The sequence below is a fragment of the Phyllobates terribilis genome, unplaced genomic scaffold, assembly GCF_046119375.1.
Source record: "Phyllobates terribilis strain yellow unplaced genomic scaffold, ASM4611937v1 Scaffold_3__8_contigs__length_932513732, whole genome shotgun sequence".
Taxonomy (NCBI): domain Eukaryota; kingdom Metazoa; phylum Chordata; class Amphibia; order Anura; family Dendrobatidae; genus Phyllobates; species Phyllobates terribilis.
Window position 1 is genome coordinate 626,135,526 of NW_027362763.1, and position 18,869 is coordinate 626,154,394.

The window sequence follows — 18,869 nt, forward strand, 5'->3', positions numbered from 1 at the left end:
ATCAGGATTCTCCACATTTCAAAAAATTAGGGACTAAACCACCAAAGTGGCATAAATTTCAGTAAAGTACAAACTGTAACTGTAAGCCAACCCAGTAGATGGAGACCCTATCAGGATTCCCCACATTTCCAAAAATGAGTGGCTGACACAAGCAAAGTGGCATCAATTTCACCAGAGTAGAAGTAGTTTAATGGAGACAGAAACCTCTTCCACTACAGCCAACCCAATAGATGGAGACACAATCAGGAGTGTTGACATTTAAAAAAATGAGGGCCTAAAACCACCAAAGTGGCATCAATTTCACTACAATTTAAGTAGTATAATGGGGACTGACACAGCTTCCACTACATAAACACTAAACTATGGAGGGCACCATCCAAATCAAAAAGGGGATCAACATGCTGCACACCACATAAATACACGTGAAAAAAGGAAAAGAGGTGTGCTATGAAGCAGTGATCACCCAACAATACTTCAATAAATTATCATACGTTATAATAAGCTACAATAAATTTTATTCATTACAAATATAAATACATACAAACAACGTCAAAAAACCCAAATAGCTAAAACACAAGTAAAATCAATATAGTGGGGTTACACTACAGCCAACCCAATAGATGGAGACCCAATCAGGATTCCCCACATTTCAGACACCAGAAAAGTGGCATCAATTTCACTACAGTAGGAATAGTGTAATTAGGACTTAAATCTCTTCCAGTACAGCAAACCCAGTAGATGCAGACTCAATCAGAAGTGTTTACATTTCCATAAATTAGGGCGAACACCACCAAAGTGGCATCAATTTTACCAGAGTAGAAGTAGTTTATTGGAGACAGAAACCTTTTCCACTACAGCCAAACCCAATAGATGGAGACCCAATCAGGATTCTCCACATTTCCAAAAATTAGTGGCCGACACCAGCAAAGTGGCATCAATTTCACTACAGTAGAAATTGTAGTATTAGGAACGACACCTCTTCCAGTACAGCCAACCCAGTAGGTGAAGCCCCAATCAGGAGTGTTCACAATTTAATAAATTAGGGCCTAAAACCACCAAAGTGGCATCAATTTCACTAGAGTTTAAGCAGTATAAAGGGGATCAACACCTCTTCCACTACAGCCAACCCAGCAGATGGAGACACAATCAGAACTGTGAACATTTAAAAAAATTAGGGCCTAAGACCACCATTTCCATGGCCTACAGATTAGAGATAGTGGAGTTCAACCTCTTAGCTTTGTCATGTGTACAAGTAAACAATCTTTTACGTGACCACAACTGTGGGACCGAGGGCTGGCAGTGCTGAGAGATGGCGGAGTACAGTGAAACAGACAAACTGCTAGACCGTGAGTGAGGTGCAGGCGGATATGTTACGGTGGATTTAGAAACATGTGGTGTGCTCGGTGAAACAAACACAGCAGGCATGTCAGCTTCTGTTACAGCTTTCGGGCTTTCACTCAGCCTGACTGGAGTGGGTAATGAACCGTAGGTTCTGCGGTCGGAGACCTGCGTGACAATACTTGGTACGGTAACAGAGGAGGAGGAAGAAGCAGCAGATGCGTTTGATGGGGTGGCTGATGGTTGTTTATTGAAAACCAATTTTAAGTTAATCATGTTTGTGAACCCTTTTGTGGAGAACAATATCTGAACCAAATAATTAATTTCACTACAGTAAAACTATACAAATGGATGGAGTCCAAAACCTCTTCCACTACGACCAACCCAGGAAATGGAGACCTAACCAGGAGTGTTCACATTTCATTAAATCAGGGCCTAACACCAACAAAGTGGCATCAATTTCACCAGAGTAGAAGTAGTTTAATGGAGACAGAAACCTCTTCCATTACAGCCAAACCCAATAGATGGAGACCCAATCAGGATTCTCCACATTTCCAAAACTTAGTGGCAGACACCAGCAAAGTGGCATTAATTTCACAGTAGAAATTGTAGAATTAGGAACCAAAAACTCTTCCACTACAGCCAACCCAGCAAATGGAGACTCAATCAGGAGTGCACCATCCTCTCTAGTCATTCACCACGTGTCAGACTTGTACAGCTGCTAATATTTTGGCGTTGACGAATTGACGTGCCGGAGGTTGTAAGTGTAGAGCTGCGATGAACTCTGTGTGCCTTACTGCTCACTTGGGGAAAACCTATGTTAAGGTTGTGTAAAAGCGTGTTTCGATACTCCAGCATTCGCGGGTCCCTTTCCAGGGTGGGAAGCATCAGTCAAAATTTACTCTTATAATGTGGATCTAACAGAGTGGCAGCCCAGTAGTCAGCACTATTTTGAATCATAACTATACGGGGATCATGTTGCAGCAAGAACGCACTCATACGTCGGCCTCTTTCTTGAGGTTCAAGTCCATGCTGTGTTGGTGGCTGGGTAATTCTGATGCTTATTTCCTCCGTCCCTTTCTGCCAAACACGAACAGAGAAGGGATGATTATCCTCTTCATGTTCTGACTGTTGCTCGCCCATCACCTCTTCCTCTTCCATTTGTTCCTTGCCTTCACTAACAACTTCACCAACAGTTTTTCTGGTATCGCCAACCCCCCTCGATCGCAGTGAACGACCCTCCCTTGGCACCCTGAGATTTCCTCTAGTGTATGACGTTAGTAACAGAAGAAAGTATTTTTTTCACCGCCACTAAAATAGTATGTGGCTTTTAGCAAAGTGTATCACATTTATAACACAAAAAATCTTTTGTGGACTCTTCCTAGCAACAGAAAAAAAACATTTTTTTTACTCTGAAAACAGCTGAAGTTCACCACCACTAACGTAGTAGCTGACGTATAGCAGAGTGTATGACATTTGCCACACAAAAAAATCTTTGGTGGACTCTGCCTAGCAGGACAAAAAAATATTTTTTTTTACTCTGAAAATAGCTGAAGTTCACCGGCGCTAACGTAGTAGCTGACGTAGTAGCAGAAAGTATGACATTTGCCACAAAAAAAAAAAATCTTTGGTGGACTGTGGCTAGCAACAGAAAAAATATAATAATAATATTTTTTATTTTTATAGTGCCAACATATTCCGTAGCACATTTCTGGGGGGGGGGGGGCTGAACAGACAAAAAAACATCTATATATATATAATCGCCTTATCCCGTCTGTCTGTCTGTCTAGGAAATCCCGCGTCGCTCATTGGTCCGGCAGCGGCCAATCAGCGCCGGGGGATTTCTAAAAAAAGATGGCGGCCGTTAGCGGCTCATCTGCGGGACGGAGCCGAGCGGCGATGCAGCCGGGAGATGAGCGCCGCGAGGCGCTCATCTCCCGGCCGGCAACAGCAGAAGGAACCTGACCTCCGGACCCATCTGCGGGACGGAGATGCAGCCGGGAGATGACCGGCGCGAGGCGCTCATCTCCCGGCCGGTAGCAGCGGAAGGACCGCCGGCGCCGCTGACCTCCATGCGGAAGGGAGGACCGGGGAGCGGCGCTGCGGGTCGGGATACTTCTGCTGCGAGCGCCCGCGATGTCCCGGGTTCTCGCAGCGTAAGTAGCCGCACAGGCAGCAACGCTCCCCGGTCCTCACCAAGACGATTCGATGATTGGTCGCGGTCTTCGGACCCGACCAATCACTGATCTTAGCGCAAAACTTAAACACCGCTGTGCTGATTGGTCGCCGACGCTGCAGGCGACCAATCACCGATTTGGGCGCCAAATTTAAATATCGGCCGCGACCAATCACCACAGCGGTGTTTAAATGTGGAGCCAAGATGGGTGATTGGTCGCGGCCGATATTTAAATTTGGCGCCCAAATCGGTGATTGGTCGCGGCCGATATTTAAATTTGGCGCCCAAATCGGTGATCAGCAATAGTGTTTAACTTTGGCGCCAAGATCAGTCATTGGTCGCGGGCCAAGACAGCGACCAATCACCGATTTGTGCGGCAAGTTTTAATAGCGTCCGCGACCAATTGGATGTCAGCGCCGCTGCCTGTGCGGATACTTCCGCTGCAAGAACCCGGGACATGAGCGGGCGCTCGCAGCAGAAGTATCCGGACTCGCAGCGCCGCTCCCCGGTCCTCCCTTCACACCCTAGCCGCTGATGTCCCCACTGTATCCGCATGGTGTTACAAAGGTCCGGAAATTTGTGTTAAAAATCGCTGATTGGTCGCTGGCACTGCCCGCCACCAATCACCTATTTGGGCGCCAAATTTAAATATCGGCCGCGACCAATCAGCACAGCGGTGTTTAAATGTGGAGCCAAGATCGGTGATTGGTCGCGGACGATATTTAAATTTGGCGCCCAAATCGGTGATTGGGACATCAGCGGCTAGGGTGTGAAGGGAGGACCGGGGAGCGGCGCTGCGGGTCGGGATACTTCTGCTGCCAGCGCCCGCTCATGTCCCGGGTGCTCGGAGCGGAAGTATCCACACAGGCAGCGCCGCTGACATCCATGCGGCTAGGGTGTGAAGGGAGGACCGGGGAGCGGCGCTGACATCCAATTGGTCGCGGACGCTATTTAAAAGTGCCGCACAAATCGGTGATTGGTCATGGTCTTGGCCCACGACCAATCACGGATCTTGCCGCAAAAGTTAAACACTACGGTGCTGATTGGTCGCGGACGCTGCCCGCGACCAATCACCGATTTGGGCGCCACATTCAAATATCGGCCGCGACCAATCACCGATCTTGGCTCCACATTTAAACACCGCTGTACTGATTGGTCGCGGACGCTATTTAAATGTGCCGCCAAAATCGGTGATTGGTCGCGCCCAGCGTCGGCGACCAATCAGCACAGCGGTGTTTAAATGTGGAGCCAAGATCGTGATTGGTCGCGGCCGATATTTAAATTTGGCGCCCAAATCGGTGATTGGTCGCGAGCAGCGCCAGCGACCAATCAGCGATTTTTAACACAAATGTCCGGACCTTTGTAACACCATGCGGATACTGTGGGGACATCAGCGGCTAGGGTGTGAAGGGAGGATCGGGGAGCGGCGCTGCAGGTCGGGATACTTCTGCTCCGAGCGCCCGCTCATGTCCCGGGTTCTCGCAGCGGAAGTAGCCGCACAGGCAGCGGCGCTCCCCGGTCCTCACTAAAACGATTCCGCTCCCCGCTCCTCACCTTACGATTCGCTGATTGGTTCGCTCTCCACACCCGACCAATCAGTGATCTTGGCGCTAAAGTTAAACACCGCTCTGCTGATTGGTCGCGGCCGCTGCCCGCAACCAATCACCGATTTGGGCGCCACATTTAAATAGCGGCCGCGACCAATCACCGATCTTGCCGCCACATTTAAACACTGCTGTGCTGATTGGACGCGGACGCCGGACGCGTCCAATCAGCGACATTGGCGCCAAATTTAAACAACGCTCTGCTGATTGGTTGCGGACTCCAGCCGCGACCAATCAACGAGATTGGCGCCAAATTAAAGCAACGCTCTGCTGATTGATCGCGGTCGCTGGCCGAGATCAATCAGCAGTATTGTCCCAAAATTTAAACACCGCTCTGCTGATTGGTCGCGGTTGTCGGCCGTGACCAGTCAGCAGTATTGGCGCCAAATTTAAACCTCAATCTGCTGATTGGTCGCAACCACCGGCCGCGACCAATCTGCGTTTTTTGTGCCAAATTTAAACAACGCTCTGCTGATTGGTCACGGTCGCCGGCCGTGACCCATCAGCATTATTGGTGCCAAATTTAAACCCTGCTCTGCTGATTGGTCGCGGCCGCCAGCCGCGAACAATCAGCGAGATTGGCGCCAAATTTAAACACCGCTCTGCTGATTGGTCGCGGTTGTCGGCCGTGACCAATCAGCAGTATTGGCGCCAAATGTAAACCTCACTCTGCTGATTGGTCGCAACCACCGGCCGCGACCAATCTGCGCTTTTTGTGCCAAATTTAAACATCGCTCTGCTGATTGGTCGCGGCCGGCGACCAATCAGCGATTTTGGCGCCAAATTTAAACCCCGCTCTGCATCGCTCTGCTGATTGGTCGCGGTCGCCGGCCGCGACCAATCAGCACTATTGTCGCCAAATTTAAACACCTCTTTGCTGATTGGTCGCGGTCGCGACTAATCAGCGATTTTGGTGCCAAATTTAAACACCGCACTGCTGATTGGTCGCGGCCGCCATCCGCGACCAATCAGCGATTTTGGCGCCAAATTTAAACCCCGCTCTGCTGATTGGTCGCGACTAATCAGCGATTTTGGTGCCAAATTTAAACACGCTCTCCAGTCCTCACTAACACGGCCGCCGCCCGCGACCAATCATCGATATTGCCGCCAAATTTAAACACCGCTTTGCTGATTGGTCGCGGTTGCCGAACGCGACCAATCAGCGATTTTGGCCCCAAATTTAAACACAGCTCTGCTGATTGCACCCGGTCGGCCGCATACCTATTCTAGAATACCCGATGCATTAGAATCGGGCCACCATCTAGTTACCAAATAAGCATAAATCAGATATTAAAAAGAGTGAGGGCCCTGCTCGCAAGCTTACAGTCAATGAGGAAATACGGGGGGACACAAGAGGTAAAATGTACAAATATTGTATAATACAGCCAAAATATGCTAAATAGGGTAAGTACACAGCACTACATGAACTGGTTGCCAGCCAGTATGTGTACAGTACAGACAGAGGCTAATCAGTGCATGGATGGTATGAACATGATTTTGAAGAAAATTTTGATATGGGCCAAACTGGGACAGTTAGACAAGTGTGTTAAGGCTCTAGGCCAGTCTAAAGAAATGAGTTTTTAGGGCATGCTTAAAGCTGTGGATATTGAGAATTAATCGAATTGTCCTGGGCAGCGCATTCCAAAGAATTGGCGCATCACGTGAGAAATCTTGGAGACGGGAGTGGGAGATTTGGATTAAGGAGGATTTGATTTTTAAGTCATTAGCAGAACGGAGGGCAAGGGAAGGGTGGTAGACTGAGATGAGGGAGAAGATGTAGAGTGGTGCTTAATCGTGGAGAGTTTTGTGGGTAAGAGTGATAAGTTTATATTGAACTCTGTATTGGATGGGCAACCAGTGCAATGACTGGCACAGGGAAGAGGCATTGGTGTATTGGTTGGAGAGGAATATGATCATGGCTGCTGCATTCAGGATGGATTGGAGAGGGGAAAGTTTAGAAAGAGGGGGCCCGATTAGTAAAGAGTTGCAATAGTCTAGACGACAATGAATAAGAGTTACAGTAAGAGTTTTTGCCGTAAGAAAAGTTCTGATTCTAGAGATGTTTTTGAGGTGTAGAGGACATGAGTGAGTGAGTGATTTGATGTGAAGAGTGAAGGAAAGATCTGAATAGAGTATGACCCCAAGACAGCGGGCTTGTTCCTGGGGAGTAATGGTGGAGCCACAAACAGGAAATATGAGTAGTTCAGTTTTTGACAGATTCAATTTTAGATAGAGGGAGGACATAGTGTTAGAGACAGCGGAAAGACAATCACTGGTATTCTGTAATAATGCAGGGGTGATGTCTGGAGAAGAGGTGTATAATTGGGTGTCATCAGAGATGGTACTGAAAACCGAATCTGCTGATTGTATGTCCAATAGGAGCGGAGTATAAGGAGAAAAGAAGGGGGCATAGGACTGATCCTTGAGGAACCCTGACAATAAGGGTAAGGGGAGAGGAGCCGGCAAAACACACAGTGAAGGTGCGGTCAGAGAGGTAGGATGAGAACCAGGATACAATATGTCTTTGAGTCCAATAGAGCGGAGCATAGTGAGCAGGAACTGGTGATCCACAGTGTCAAATGCTCAGAGAGATCCAGGAGAATCAGCAGGGAGTAGTGACCATTAGATTTAGCTGTTAGTAGATCATTAGAGACTTTGGTGAGGGCAGTTTCAGTAGAATGTGAAGAGCGGAAACCAAATTGTAAAGGGTCAAGAAGATAATTATTTGAGAGATAGCGAATTAGACTGGAGTGACCAGGCGTTCCAGGAGTTTAGAGATAAAGGGAAGATTGCAGACAGGTCTGTAGTTAGCAGCACAGTTCTGGTCAAGGGATGGTTTTTTAAGCAATGGATGTATGCTGTCATGTTTAAAAGAGGAGGGAAAGATACCAGATGAGAGGGAGAGGTTGAATATTTTAGTTAGGTGAGTGGTGACAGCTGGAGAAAGGGACTTAAGGAGATGTGAGGGAATAGGGTCACTGGTGCAGGCGGTAGGGCGAGAGGAAGCAAGGAGCCTGGTCACCACTTCTTCCGTAAATGGTTCGAAGTCAGAAAGTGAGCAAGATGCACTGTGGGAAGGAGGAGCATGCATAACATTTGGTGTTTGGGAGAAAATATGGTAAATTTTTGGCTAGATCGTCAGTGGTCGGGGCCTGTGCTGTTTGATTAAGGAGAGACTGAAAAGTGTTGAAGAGGCGTTTAGGATTATTGGACAGTGAGATGATAAGTGTAACATACCTGGCGGTGTCCTTGCATAGTGGTTCATCTCCCACTGTGCAAGAGCGCGCACTTGATCTCCAATCCAGAATGTCTCTCTGGCTTCCCTCCATGCTGTCTGTTTGCTTCTGTTTCTGCTGCTTAAGGGCGGCACCCGATCACTTCCTGCTTTTTGTACCTGCTGCAGGCACACCCCTTGTGCATCCTCAGCCTATTGCTGTCTGTCACCTGGTATTTAAACCAGCTGCTCCAATTAACCCATGCCTGAGCATCTTGCCCTGTCAGTTGGCTTCTTGTCTCTGACATGCCAGGTCCTGTGTATGTTACCTGTCTTGCAGTATCTGTTCCCGTGTCTGTACTGTGTCCTACCTGTGTACTCTAACCTGCAGTCTGTACACGCTCTCTAGCCTGTTGTCTTCTGCCTATCCTGGAGGCTGTATTTCCAGGCCAGTGTGAACTCGCTCCTAGCCTGTTCTTTCCGCCTTCTAGGGGCCGCATACCTAGACCTGTTCCTGTATCTTGCCTGTTCTTGTCTGTATACTCTCCTAGCCTGTTACCTGTTTTTCTCCATGTCCGTACCTTCCCTTTTCTTGCAGAATCTGATCCCGTACCTATCTCCTACTCGTTGTCTCTGTACTCCCGTTTGTGAGTTTAGAGTCCACTCGCTACTTCATTGCAAGTATCCTGTGTGTACCTGGTTCTGCCTTTCCCTTCCAGTCTGTTCCGTGTGAACAGAGCCCTGTCCCCTCCGCTCTGCCTTGCTTGGCGCTTCGGCGGTTCTTGCCTGCTCAGCCCTGTCCACCGCATCTGCGGTTTTGCTTTGCTCAGCCCTGTCCACCGCATCTGCGGTTTCGCTTTGCTCAGCCCTGTCCACCGCGTCTGCGGTTTCGCTTTGCTCAGCCCTGTCCACCGCGTCTGCGGTTTCGCTTTGCTCAGCCCTGTCCACCGCATCTGCGGTTTCGCTTTGCTCAGCCCTGTCCACCGCATCTGCGGTTTCGCTTTGCTCAGCCCTGTCCACCGCGTCTGCGGTTTCGCTTTGCTCAGCCCTGTCCACCGCGTCTGCGGTTTCGCTTTGCTCAGCCCCGTCCACCGCGTCTGCGGTTTCGCTTTGCTCAGCCCTGTCCACCGCGTCTGCGGTTTCGCTTTGCTCAGCTTTGTCTACCGCGTATGCGGTTTCGCTCTGCTCAGCCTTCTCTACCGCGTCTGCGGTTTTGCTCTGCTCAGCCTTGTTTACCGCGTCTGCGGTTCTGCTCTGCTCAGCCTTGTCTACCGCGTCTGCGGTTCTGCTCTGCTCGGCCTTGACTACCGCACCTGCGGTTTCGCTTTACTCTGTTTGTTTACCGCACCTGCGGCTCCGAATTTGTCTCCCAGTCTGTACTGGACCCTACCCAGCCTGCGCTCTAGTCTGCCTGTTCCTGTATTCCCCGGTGTGGGTCAACAGCCGTGTCCGGAGTCTGACCTGGAGTAGACCCTGGTCCCTCTGCTCGGTTCCTCCCTGGTGCACTGGCGTCGTATGCCGTCGTGCGACCTTGGTCGGATCGGGCAGATACTTAGTTACGCCCCTCCAGGCACTCTCCGGTTCATGGCACAGTGGAACCACTAAACACACACACGCCAGTCAGTCCGGGCGTGTGCATTACAATAAGGTTGTTAAACTAGGTTTGTTTGGAGAGGTGAAGGGCGGAGTTATAGATTTTAAGCATAAATTCATAATGGAGGAAATCTTCGGCCAGATTAGCTTTTCTCCACAGCCGTTCGGCACACCGAGAGCACCGCTGAAGAAAACGTGTTTGAAGAGTGTTCCAGGGTTGTCGCCATCTTTGCCGAGTTGTAGAAGGTGTGGTTTCATCCAGGGCACATTGCAATGTTTTGTTATAAAGCTTCAGTGCAGAGTCAGGACATGAGAGGGAGGAGAAAGGGGCCAATGATGATTGTAACGTTTTCATAAATTTCTGGGTGTTAATGGCATATATATTTCTATAGGTGTGGGAAGTGGGGGTGTCTTGAGCAGGGAGACAGTTCTTGACAGAGAAAGAAAGAAGCTTGTGGTCAGAGAGAGGAGGAGGAGAGTTAGTAAAGTCATGTATTGAACAGAGCCAGGCGAAGATCAGGTCAAGAGTATTTCGATCTTCATGTGTAGGAGAATTAGTAAGTTGTGAAAGGCCGAAGGAAGAAGTTAGTGATAAAAGATGAGCTGCAGATGGGGAGAGAGGATCACCAATTGGGATGTTTAAGTCCCTCATGATGAGAGTGGGGATGTCACAGGATAGAAAATTTGGAAGCCAAGTGGCAAAGTGATCTAGAAACTGAGGGGAGGGGCCCGGAGGGCAATACACAACCGCCACTCGCAGGGAGAAGTGCCGGTAGAGTCTGACTGTGTGGGTCTCAAAAGAAGGGAAGATAAGTGAGGGAACTGGGGGGGAAACCTGAAAAGTACATTTTGTTGAAAGGAGAAGACCAACACCTCCATCTGATCTGTTGCCAGGTCTCGGGGTATGAGAGAAGTGTAGGCCACCATATGAGAGAGCAGCGGTGGTGGTGTCTGACTACTGGATACAGGTTTCAGTGAGAGCCAGAAGGTTAAGGGAATTTGAGAGGAAGAAATCATGGATGTAGGAGAGTTTATTACACGCTCACCGCACATTCCAAAGGGCACAGATGAATGAGACAGAAGATATGCAGGGAATATTAATGAGATTGGCAGGATTTCTGAATATAGCAGGGAAAGAGTTAGTGTTATTATTACTAGAAGGTCCTGGATTAGGAGAAATATCACCTGCGACTAAGAGACGGAAGATAGAGAGAGTGAGCAGGTGGTTGAGTGATCTGTGAGAGCGTTTCTTGTGTTGTATGGAGAAGAGAGGAGATAGGGGTTGATATGGATGAAGTGTGCAGAGTATGTGGGAGAACGGTGAATGTGGATGATTGTAGCAGCCAGAATATAAATGGCACAAATACAAATGGTGAACACTGCTTGCAAAACAGATGGCCTGGCAGCAAGTTTGATTAATTGTCTTGCGTGTCTTACCTGTCTCCTGCCCAACTGCCATTTCTAACTATGGTGGGACTTTGAAAACCAATGGGACTTAGAAAAACTATGCATAAATGTCCCCGCATAAATGCTGCCCCTTAATTATGTCTCAATATATAGGGAAGTATTGGCTTAGATCTAACACAGATTTAACTCGTTAGCAATCAATCAACTAGCTTAAGACAACAGGAGACAATAAAACTGCAGAAAAAAAAACAGACTAGCATATTTTTTTACTCTGAAAACAGCTGAAGTTCACTGGCACTAACGTAATAGCTGACGTATAGCAGTGTATGACATTTGGCACACAAAAAAAATCGTTTGTGGACTGTGGCTAGCAACAGAAAAAATATATTTTTTTACTCTGAAAACAGCTGAAGTTCACCGCCACAAACATAGTAGCTGACGTATAGCAGAGTGTATGACGTTTGGCACACAAAAAAATTTTTGGTGGACTCTGCCTGCCAACATAAAAAAAATATTTGTTTTACTGTGCATACAGCTGAAGTTCACCCACCAGAAAAATGACAAACTGGGCTAACACAGCTTGCACTATCACATTAGCAAAATAAAAAAAAGGTTTTTGTGCTCTGCACTGACAAGCTCTGCAGATAGCTGAATTTCAACCCCACAAAATCAAAAAGTGGCCTACAAGGGCTTGCTTGCTTGCTTGCAATTAGCAAGTGCAAAAATAGATTGAGGTCAGCATGAAGCACAGACAGTACAACCGATGCACAACACTGTTCTACGCCATAGGCCCTGCTCTTTCTGTCAGAATCTCAGTAATTGCACAAAAACAAAAAAAAGTGCTGTAAGGTCGATTGAACAGGTACACAGCACAGGACTTATCTACACTCTCTGACTTCCACAGAAGCGCCCATCTATCTAGCTAATATCTCTCATTAAACAAGAGCTGGGTGCAGGAGCAGCGTCTAACACGAGTGACATGCATAAAATGGCGGTGAGGGAACATGGCCGCTTTTTATATAGCGAGGACATGTGATTTCAGCAGCCAATTGCAGAAGCCCTTGTATCTGGGACACTGTGGATGCTTCCTGTGCTCTGATTGACTAGCCGTGCTTTCCTGTCTTAAAGTTACCGCCTACAAGAAAAAAACATACAAAAAAAAACAGTGAACCGCTGATCTGACCAGTTCTGAGCTATCACCAGCCCCCACACTCATCTGCCATGTCCCTCCGCTCATCATACACAAGCACTATGCTAGCAAAACTGTTAAAAACGCTGTAGTTGCCCCGCAATCACGTAACCACGGAAATTCGCAGAACGTTACAGATTTTCCCGAATTTAACAAATTTTGCTCACCTTTCCGATCACGAATCCCAATATGCCACATTCGTGTCGAGCTTAAGTTTGAGATTGGATTTCGAACATATTCGCTCATCACTAATGATAGCCAAATCTTTCCCATCTTACCCCCATTCAGATCTGCTCTTCTGTGATGGGCTACACACAAAAGTAACAATCTAGAGATCTACTCTTGATAACTGCTAATGCACCAAGCTGGTAGACAGCCGCAAGCCACACATTAGTTACAGGTTGGGACCCCTGCTCTAATCAAACCCTGCAGAGCTTGGTTTGATTAGAACAGGGGTTTTATTAGAGCAGAGCTGGGATTTAACGCTGACCTTCTCAGCTTTCCTATACAGTAGAAAGTATTTGTTTCATCGTCTGAATAAAGAACAAATAATTAATATTACAAATATTCGTAAGTTCATTAAGCAACTACTGTATATTACCACAACGATTAGCTGACCAAGCAAAAATACCAACTGTTTGTGTCAATAACAAATATAAAACCTAAAATAGACACATCAACCAAAAAGTATGTATAATACGTGATAAAGTTTATTAGATACTCAAGATAAAAACATAGAATATCGCAATGCTGGAAAGGGACTAAAAACTGAATAAGAGAACACACACAGGGGTATATATATATATAGATAAATAACATTGATGTAAATAAAAAACTTAATAGGTGACAATATAACTTAGTGATGAAATGGTGGGTGGTGATGTGATATAAAGATTAAATGGATATCTATATAGGTAAATAAATAAATAATTATTTAAAGTGCACAATATACCAATTCAATCAAAATGTCAAAGTATCAAAATATCAAAAAGACATAAAAATGGGACTATCCAATACTCAATAGTATAGCAGAAACCACCAAAGTCATAATAGATGAATGATAAATAAATAAATACATGAATGTACAGGATAACAGTTCATATAAACGTGTACTGACCCCAAGTGTGTCTCACATCCGACACGCGTTTCAAGATCCTTGAAGAAGCAACAGCGAAAGTTGTTTAATGAACTTACGATATTTGTAATATTAATTATTTGTTCTTTATTCAGGCGATGAAACAAATACTTTCTACTGTATAGGAAAGCTGGGAAGGTCAGCGTTAAATCCCAGCTCTGATCTAATAAAACCCCTGTTCTAATCAAACCAAGCTCTGCAGGGTTTGATTAGAACAGGGGTCCCCAACCTGTAACTAATGTGTGCCTTGCGGCTGTCTACCAGCTTGGTGCATTAGCAGTTATGTGTCTATTTTAGGTTTTATATAACTACTGTATATTGGTTACTATGGTCAGAATTCTTCTGTGATATTGACTGTTTTAATCTATAACAAATATTTTTTCTCTGAAGTTTATATTTTAATTCCGCAGAATAATTTATTTTAGCATGCACTAGCTCACCCACCAGAAATCCACAAAAATTAGCAGATATCCGGATCTTGCATGGAAAATGGTGTTGCCACACACTTCTTGAACTTCACAGGACTCAACATCTGAGCTCTGCTAGATATGCAGCAGAGAAAACTTGGATTCTATCACAAATGCTGCACCCAGTAAATGAAGGATACATTGCTGGAATCAGTGTATCTGCTTCTACAACATGCTATTGTAAGATTACATTACAAAAACCCTCTGACAGATTCCTGTCAATTGGACCAGGGGGAAAGTGGTTGATGGTTTGCTCATTTCCCCTAGATTCATGTCTAACATTGTGTAAATAAACAAGTCAGGTAGTTTGGTATCTGTGAACTTTGTAGTGCCCTGCTCAATTTAGCAATCTACACTCTTCATAGTGTGAAACCTCTTAAAACATAAGCTTATCTTTATTTAGGAAATGGAATTAGAAGTATATATATATATAAACAGCAAGTTTTAAGTAAAACTAAACAAAATAAGTCTTACGGTCCCAGTAGAAGTATGGAGTCTGGAAAGTGTGTCTTAAAGAATTCAAGAACTTCTTCTCCTTTGCAAAGTTTATCAAAATCTTCAAATGGCATGAATAGAGTACATGTAAAAGATTTATCCTGTAATGTAAAAATTAAAATTCATGTTTAATTCATATTTTAAATGTAAAACTCAGTTTTATAAAATCTGGGCTGTGAAAAAAATCATAAACCTTACACCTTCACATGTACTAGAGATCAGTGTTATGAAAAGGAAAAGGGAGACAAGTGCACATAGGGTAGTACTGTAGGATGCAGATAAAATGAGGGGTGAGTGGGCTCATCTGATTGGGTTGTGAATGTCACAACACCAATAACTGCTCATAGTGTGATAAACTGCTGCAGTCACGTCTGCAGATAGAGGAAACTCTTCTGCATGTAGATTGGAGAGTGGTTAGGAGGTAGACGATTAGCTGTGTATACAGTATACTCAGCCATCATCTGCTTCTAAGCCACGGCAGAGCTCTGTCTGCAGCTATTAACCTGTTAAATTCCACTGTCAATCTGTGACAGCAGCAATTACAGAGCGCCAGTTGGGGAACGCATCATTCTGTGCACCCTTTGGCGCTCCCATGATGTGTTCGCCGGGTGCCAATGGATTGCCATGACGTCCAGGGGTCTGCTGAAGAGCCCTATGCTTGTCATGACAGTACTCATGTGAAAAATCCAATGTCATTTTTCCTGCAATAAGAGGTGAACAGTGTAATAAAATTACATCAGCTCAGAGCACAAAAAAAAACCCTTAGGCAGCTCCATATCTTGGAAATTGAAAACATTACGGCTCTTGGAAAAATGGCTACACAATTTTTTTTGTTTTTCTTTTTCCAAAATACAGAATTTTTTTCACCACTTAAGTAAAGCAAAAACTATGCATATTTGGTATCAACGTAATCGTACTGACCTGGAAAATCATATTGCCAGGTCATTTTTACCATAAAATGAAAGCTGTACATAAAATAAAAGACACCTGTATATTTTTTCCAGCTTTTTAGTACATCTCATGATAAAATGAATGGTGTCATTCAAAAGTACAACTCGTCCCACAAAAAAACAAGCCCTCACACGGCTATGTCGAAGGAAAAATAAAAAAGTTATGACTCTTTGAATAAAAGGAGGAAAAAATTAAAGTACAAAAATGGAATATCGCCCTATTGGGAAGGTGTTAATTATATAAAAAAGGAACAATATACGTTAAAAAATGCATAATAAAGGTGTGGTTCATAAATATGTTCAGAAAGGAAAAAATAAGACGGGATTCAGTTTGTGTTTACATTATGTAAAAAAATGGTACTCGAACCTAACAGCTTGCAGTGTCTATTGTAGAGAGTGTATGTTAACCCGCACGACTAACAGAAGTAATGTACATTCACGACAACTATGCTGTAAGGCACCTGTTATAAGTGTCTAAGAAATAGAATGACAACAGAAATGTTTAATTGAAGAGAAATTAGATTTATGTTAAGTGGAACAGTAGTGCTTGACCACAGTGGCTAATGTTGTCTGTTTTAGTTGTAAAGGGCTGAGAAATTTGTTGGCGCTATATAAATAAATTAAAATTATTATTATCATCAGGAGATTGCGCCCACCTGCTGAGCCAGCAGGGAAGGTAGATGATGGTGACAGCTATGTAGCAGGGCATCAGAGAAGTTGTGATTATTGTATCATATGTGTTGTCATAGAAAACATCTGTAAAGATCAGTAAAGCCACTCTTTGAGGGGGCACGCACCCCCCTCCTCTCTAGCACCAAATTTCAAGGAGAAAGAGCAGGCAATCTAAGAGTCTCTTTGAAGTAGAATTGCCTAGTTGACATATGGGAAATTATGCACAGTTGGGAAGTGACACATCTACTTAAAATTCCTTTTGACGCCCAGACCCTCTGCAGTGCCCTAGTGACTGATAGAGGATATCTATTGTGGGGAGACAGTCAGAGAGTCTAAGTTTTGAAATGAAGGGAAGCGAATAACTAACACCTTTAGAAGTAACTATTGTTCCCTACGATGAAAGAACTTCCACAGGCTTTGTGTCTCTGACTGAAAGTTCTGAATCTTGGGATTTGTATAGATCTGATAGTGATGGGACATACATTTTCAACTTTAGGACTAATCGGGGAAGAACATGCATATTTTCTCATTACTGTGACACTTGCCTATAAGCCCCAAATCAAACCCAGATCTGTGACACCAGCCATGTCACGTTTCCTATCTATGGAAAGGTAAAATCCCAATAAAATTTATGACTTCGATATTGAATGTCTGTAATCTTCATAGGCAAAGATATCTCATAAGTTGGGAATTTTATAAAATCCAGAAGGGCTGAGAACATCCCACAGGCCCGCCGTGGAGCACGAGCATATCATTATCTCCAAACTGAAAGTAAAGATTACACAAGAACCACAGGACAGAATTCATCAACCAAGGTATCATTTTAATCAGTGTAATGGCGCACACCTGACAGTGTATGTAGTTTACTGAGCACAATCCTGCTGACAGATGCACTTTAAGTGAGGGCCTAAAACAGATGATTGTAATGTGCTTTTTACTGCTATCCTGACCTCAAAACAACTCAGCAAAATGGCATCCGGAATCCAAAGTTTTCAGTAATTCGTAATGAATTTGATTGCTTTCGAAGCAATTCAATGATCTATAATATGGTACAATAGAGTAAGTAGAAGGCACAGAGGAGGGAGTTACTTCCTCTGTCTTTGTGAGACTCCAAGGGGCTTATTATAAACATCAGTGTTAATAAAGAGGTGTTGCAGAGTAGCATGCTCCAAATTCATTGTTTCACACGCCATTTATTGAATTCGATGCATCTTCTCAGTGGCGTGTACATTGCCAGAAATGTCACACCATTCAGGGACTGAAATAACATTTCTGGTGTGAGTGATGGCGTAACATTTGATGAATTCAGCAGCCAGGTGCCACCACACCCCATCCCACCCATGATCCATCCACTTTGATGGAGCTGGCCAGACTGGAGTGAAAATGTCAAAAGTTGGTACACTTTGATGAATCGGCCCACAAGGCTTTGAGGGTATATTTACACTGTGTTAACCCCTTCACGACCTGTGACATATATTTACCTGCTGCTGCATCTTGCCCCAAACTTGATGACTGATTTAATCAGCCATCAAGTGCCACTGACAGTGGGAATCAACATGTGCCAGCGGAAGAGCCTCTATCATGTGATTGCAAGGCGTCTGTCATTGTGAATCTCCTGAAGCTGAAGCACTGCTATGTAAAGTACAGGCATTTCAAGTCTCCTAAGGGGACTATTGAAATCAGTGAAAAGTGTGATAAAAAAAGTTTAAAAATATGAAAAAAACAAAACAAAACTAAATCTCCCTCCTTTTGCCCCATTGAAAATAAAACAATAAAAAAATTACTTTGCCAAGGGTGATGGAAGTAACCTGTAATGTTCGATAAAAGACGAGCCATGATTAAATGTTGCATAATGGTTTAGTGTCAATGCATTTCAGAGTCACTCCAACTCCTTCAGGACAACCACAATTGAAAGCAGTGAATAACATATGTGGTTAATTACATAAAAAACTAAAAAAAGTGTGCCATGTAAAGGGGGAGGGGTATATGTAATCATAAGTAGTCAGGGATAAAAAAAACACACTAGAAGAGAATATATCAAAAAAACACATACGGTACATATTATTTTATTAATACATCAATAAAGATGGTAGAAGCAGAAAATTACATATAGAAATTTATGCTCAAGGAAAAAGAAAATGGTTTGTCCATGTGAGTTTATTCAAAAAGTCTGTTATCGGTCTTGAACCTAGTATATTGTGAGATGAACGATCTGAGTGGGATCTGTGCAGGCTGCCTCCTAATCTAGATACCATATTTGTCAGCATCCTATACAGGCACTTGGCTTTTTACCTATTTTGTTACTTTACAACCTGAGTTTAGGTCTAAGGGGTAACGTTTCTCCTTGTGGAGAGTGACATACCAGCTCTGGCATGTTTAGGTAAGGAGGTGTGGCGCCCTGCTGCGCATTGGTGCCACAGAACCCAGAAGGGTGCATGGATGGACTTCTCCACAAGAGGCCCTCACACATTCACACACCTCCACCCTACCACCTCAGACCAGCAGAGGGAGCCCATTAGGGACATATATAGGGAGGGTGGAGAAAGGCAGCTCAGTTTTAGTTGTGAGTTCCCACTGAGACACAGTGAGGGACAGAGCTCAGAGTTGAGCTGAGGGAGTGTTGAGGCAA

At 44.8% G+C, this 18,869-nt stretch overlaps 1 protein-coding gene across 3 annotated transcripts in view; it reads right to left on the minus strand.

Annotated features, from left to right (window-relative positions):
* Positions 1-18,869, minus strand: part of KMO (kynurenine 3-monooxygenase) — a 1,041,428-nt gene that overhangs the window by 378,748 nt on the left and 643,811 nt on the right. For all 3 annotated transcript variants that reach the window (XM_073673271.1, XM_073673270.1, XM_073673272.1), the window contains one exon: positions 14,598-14,719. In XM_073673271.1, the coding sequence (XP_073529372.1) occupies positions 14,598-14,719 (122 nt within the window). The remainder of the gene's footprint in view (positions 1-14,597; positions 14,720-18,869) is intronic.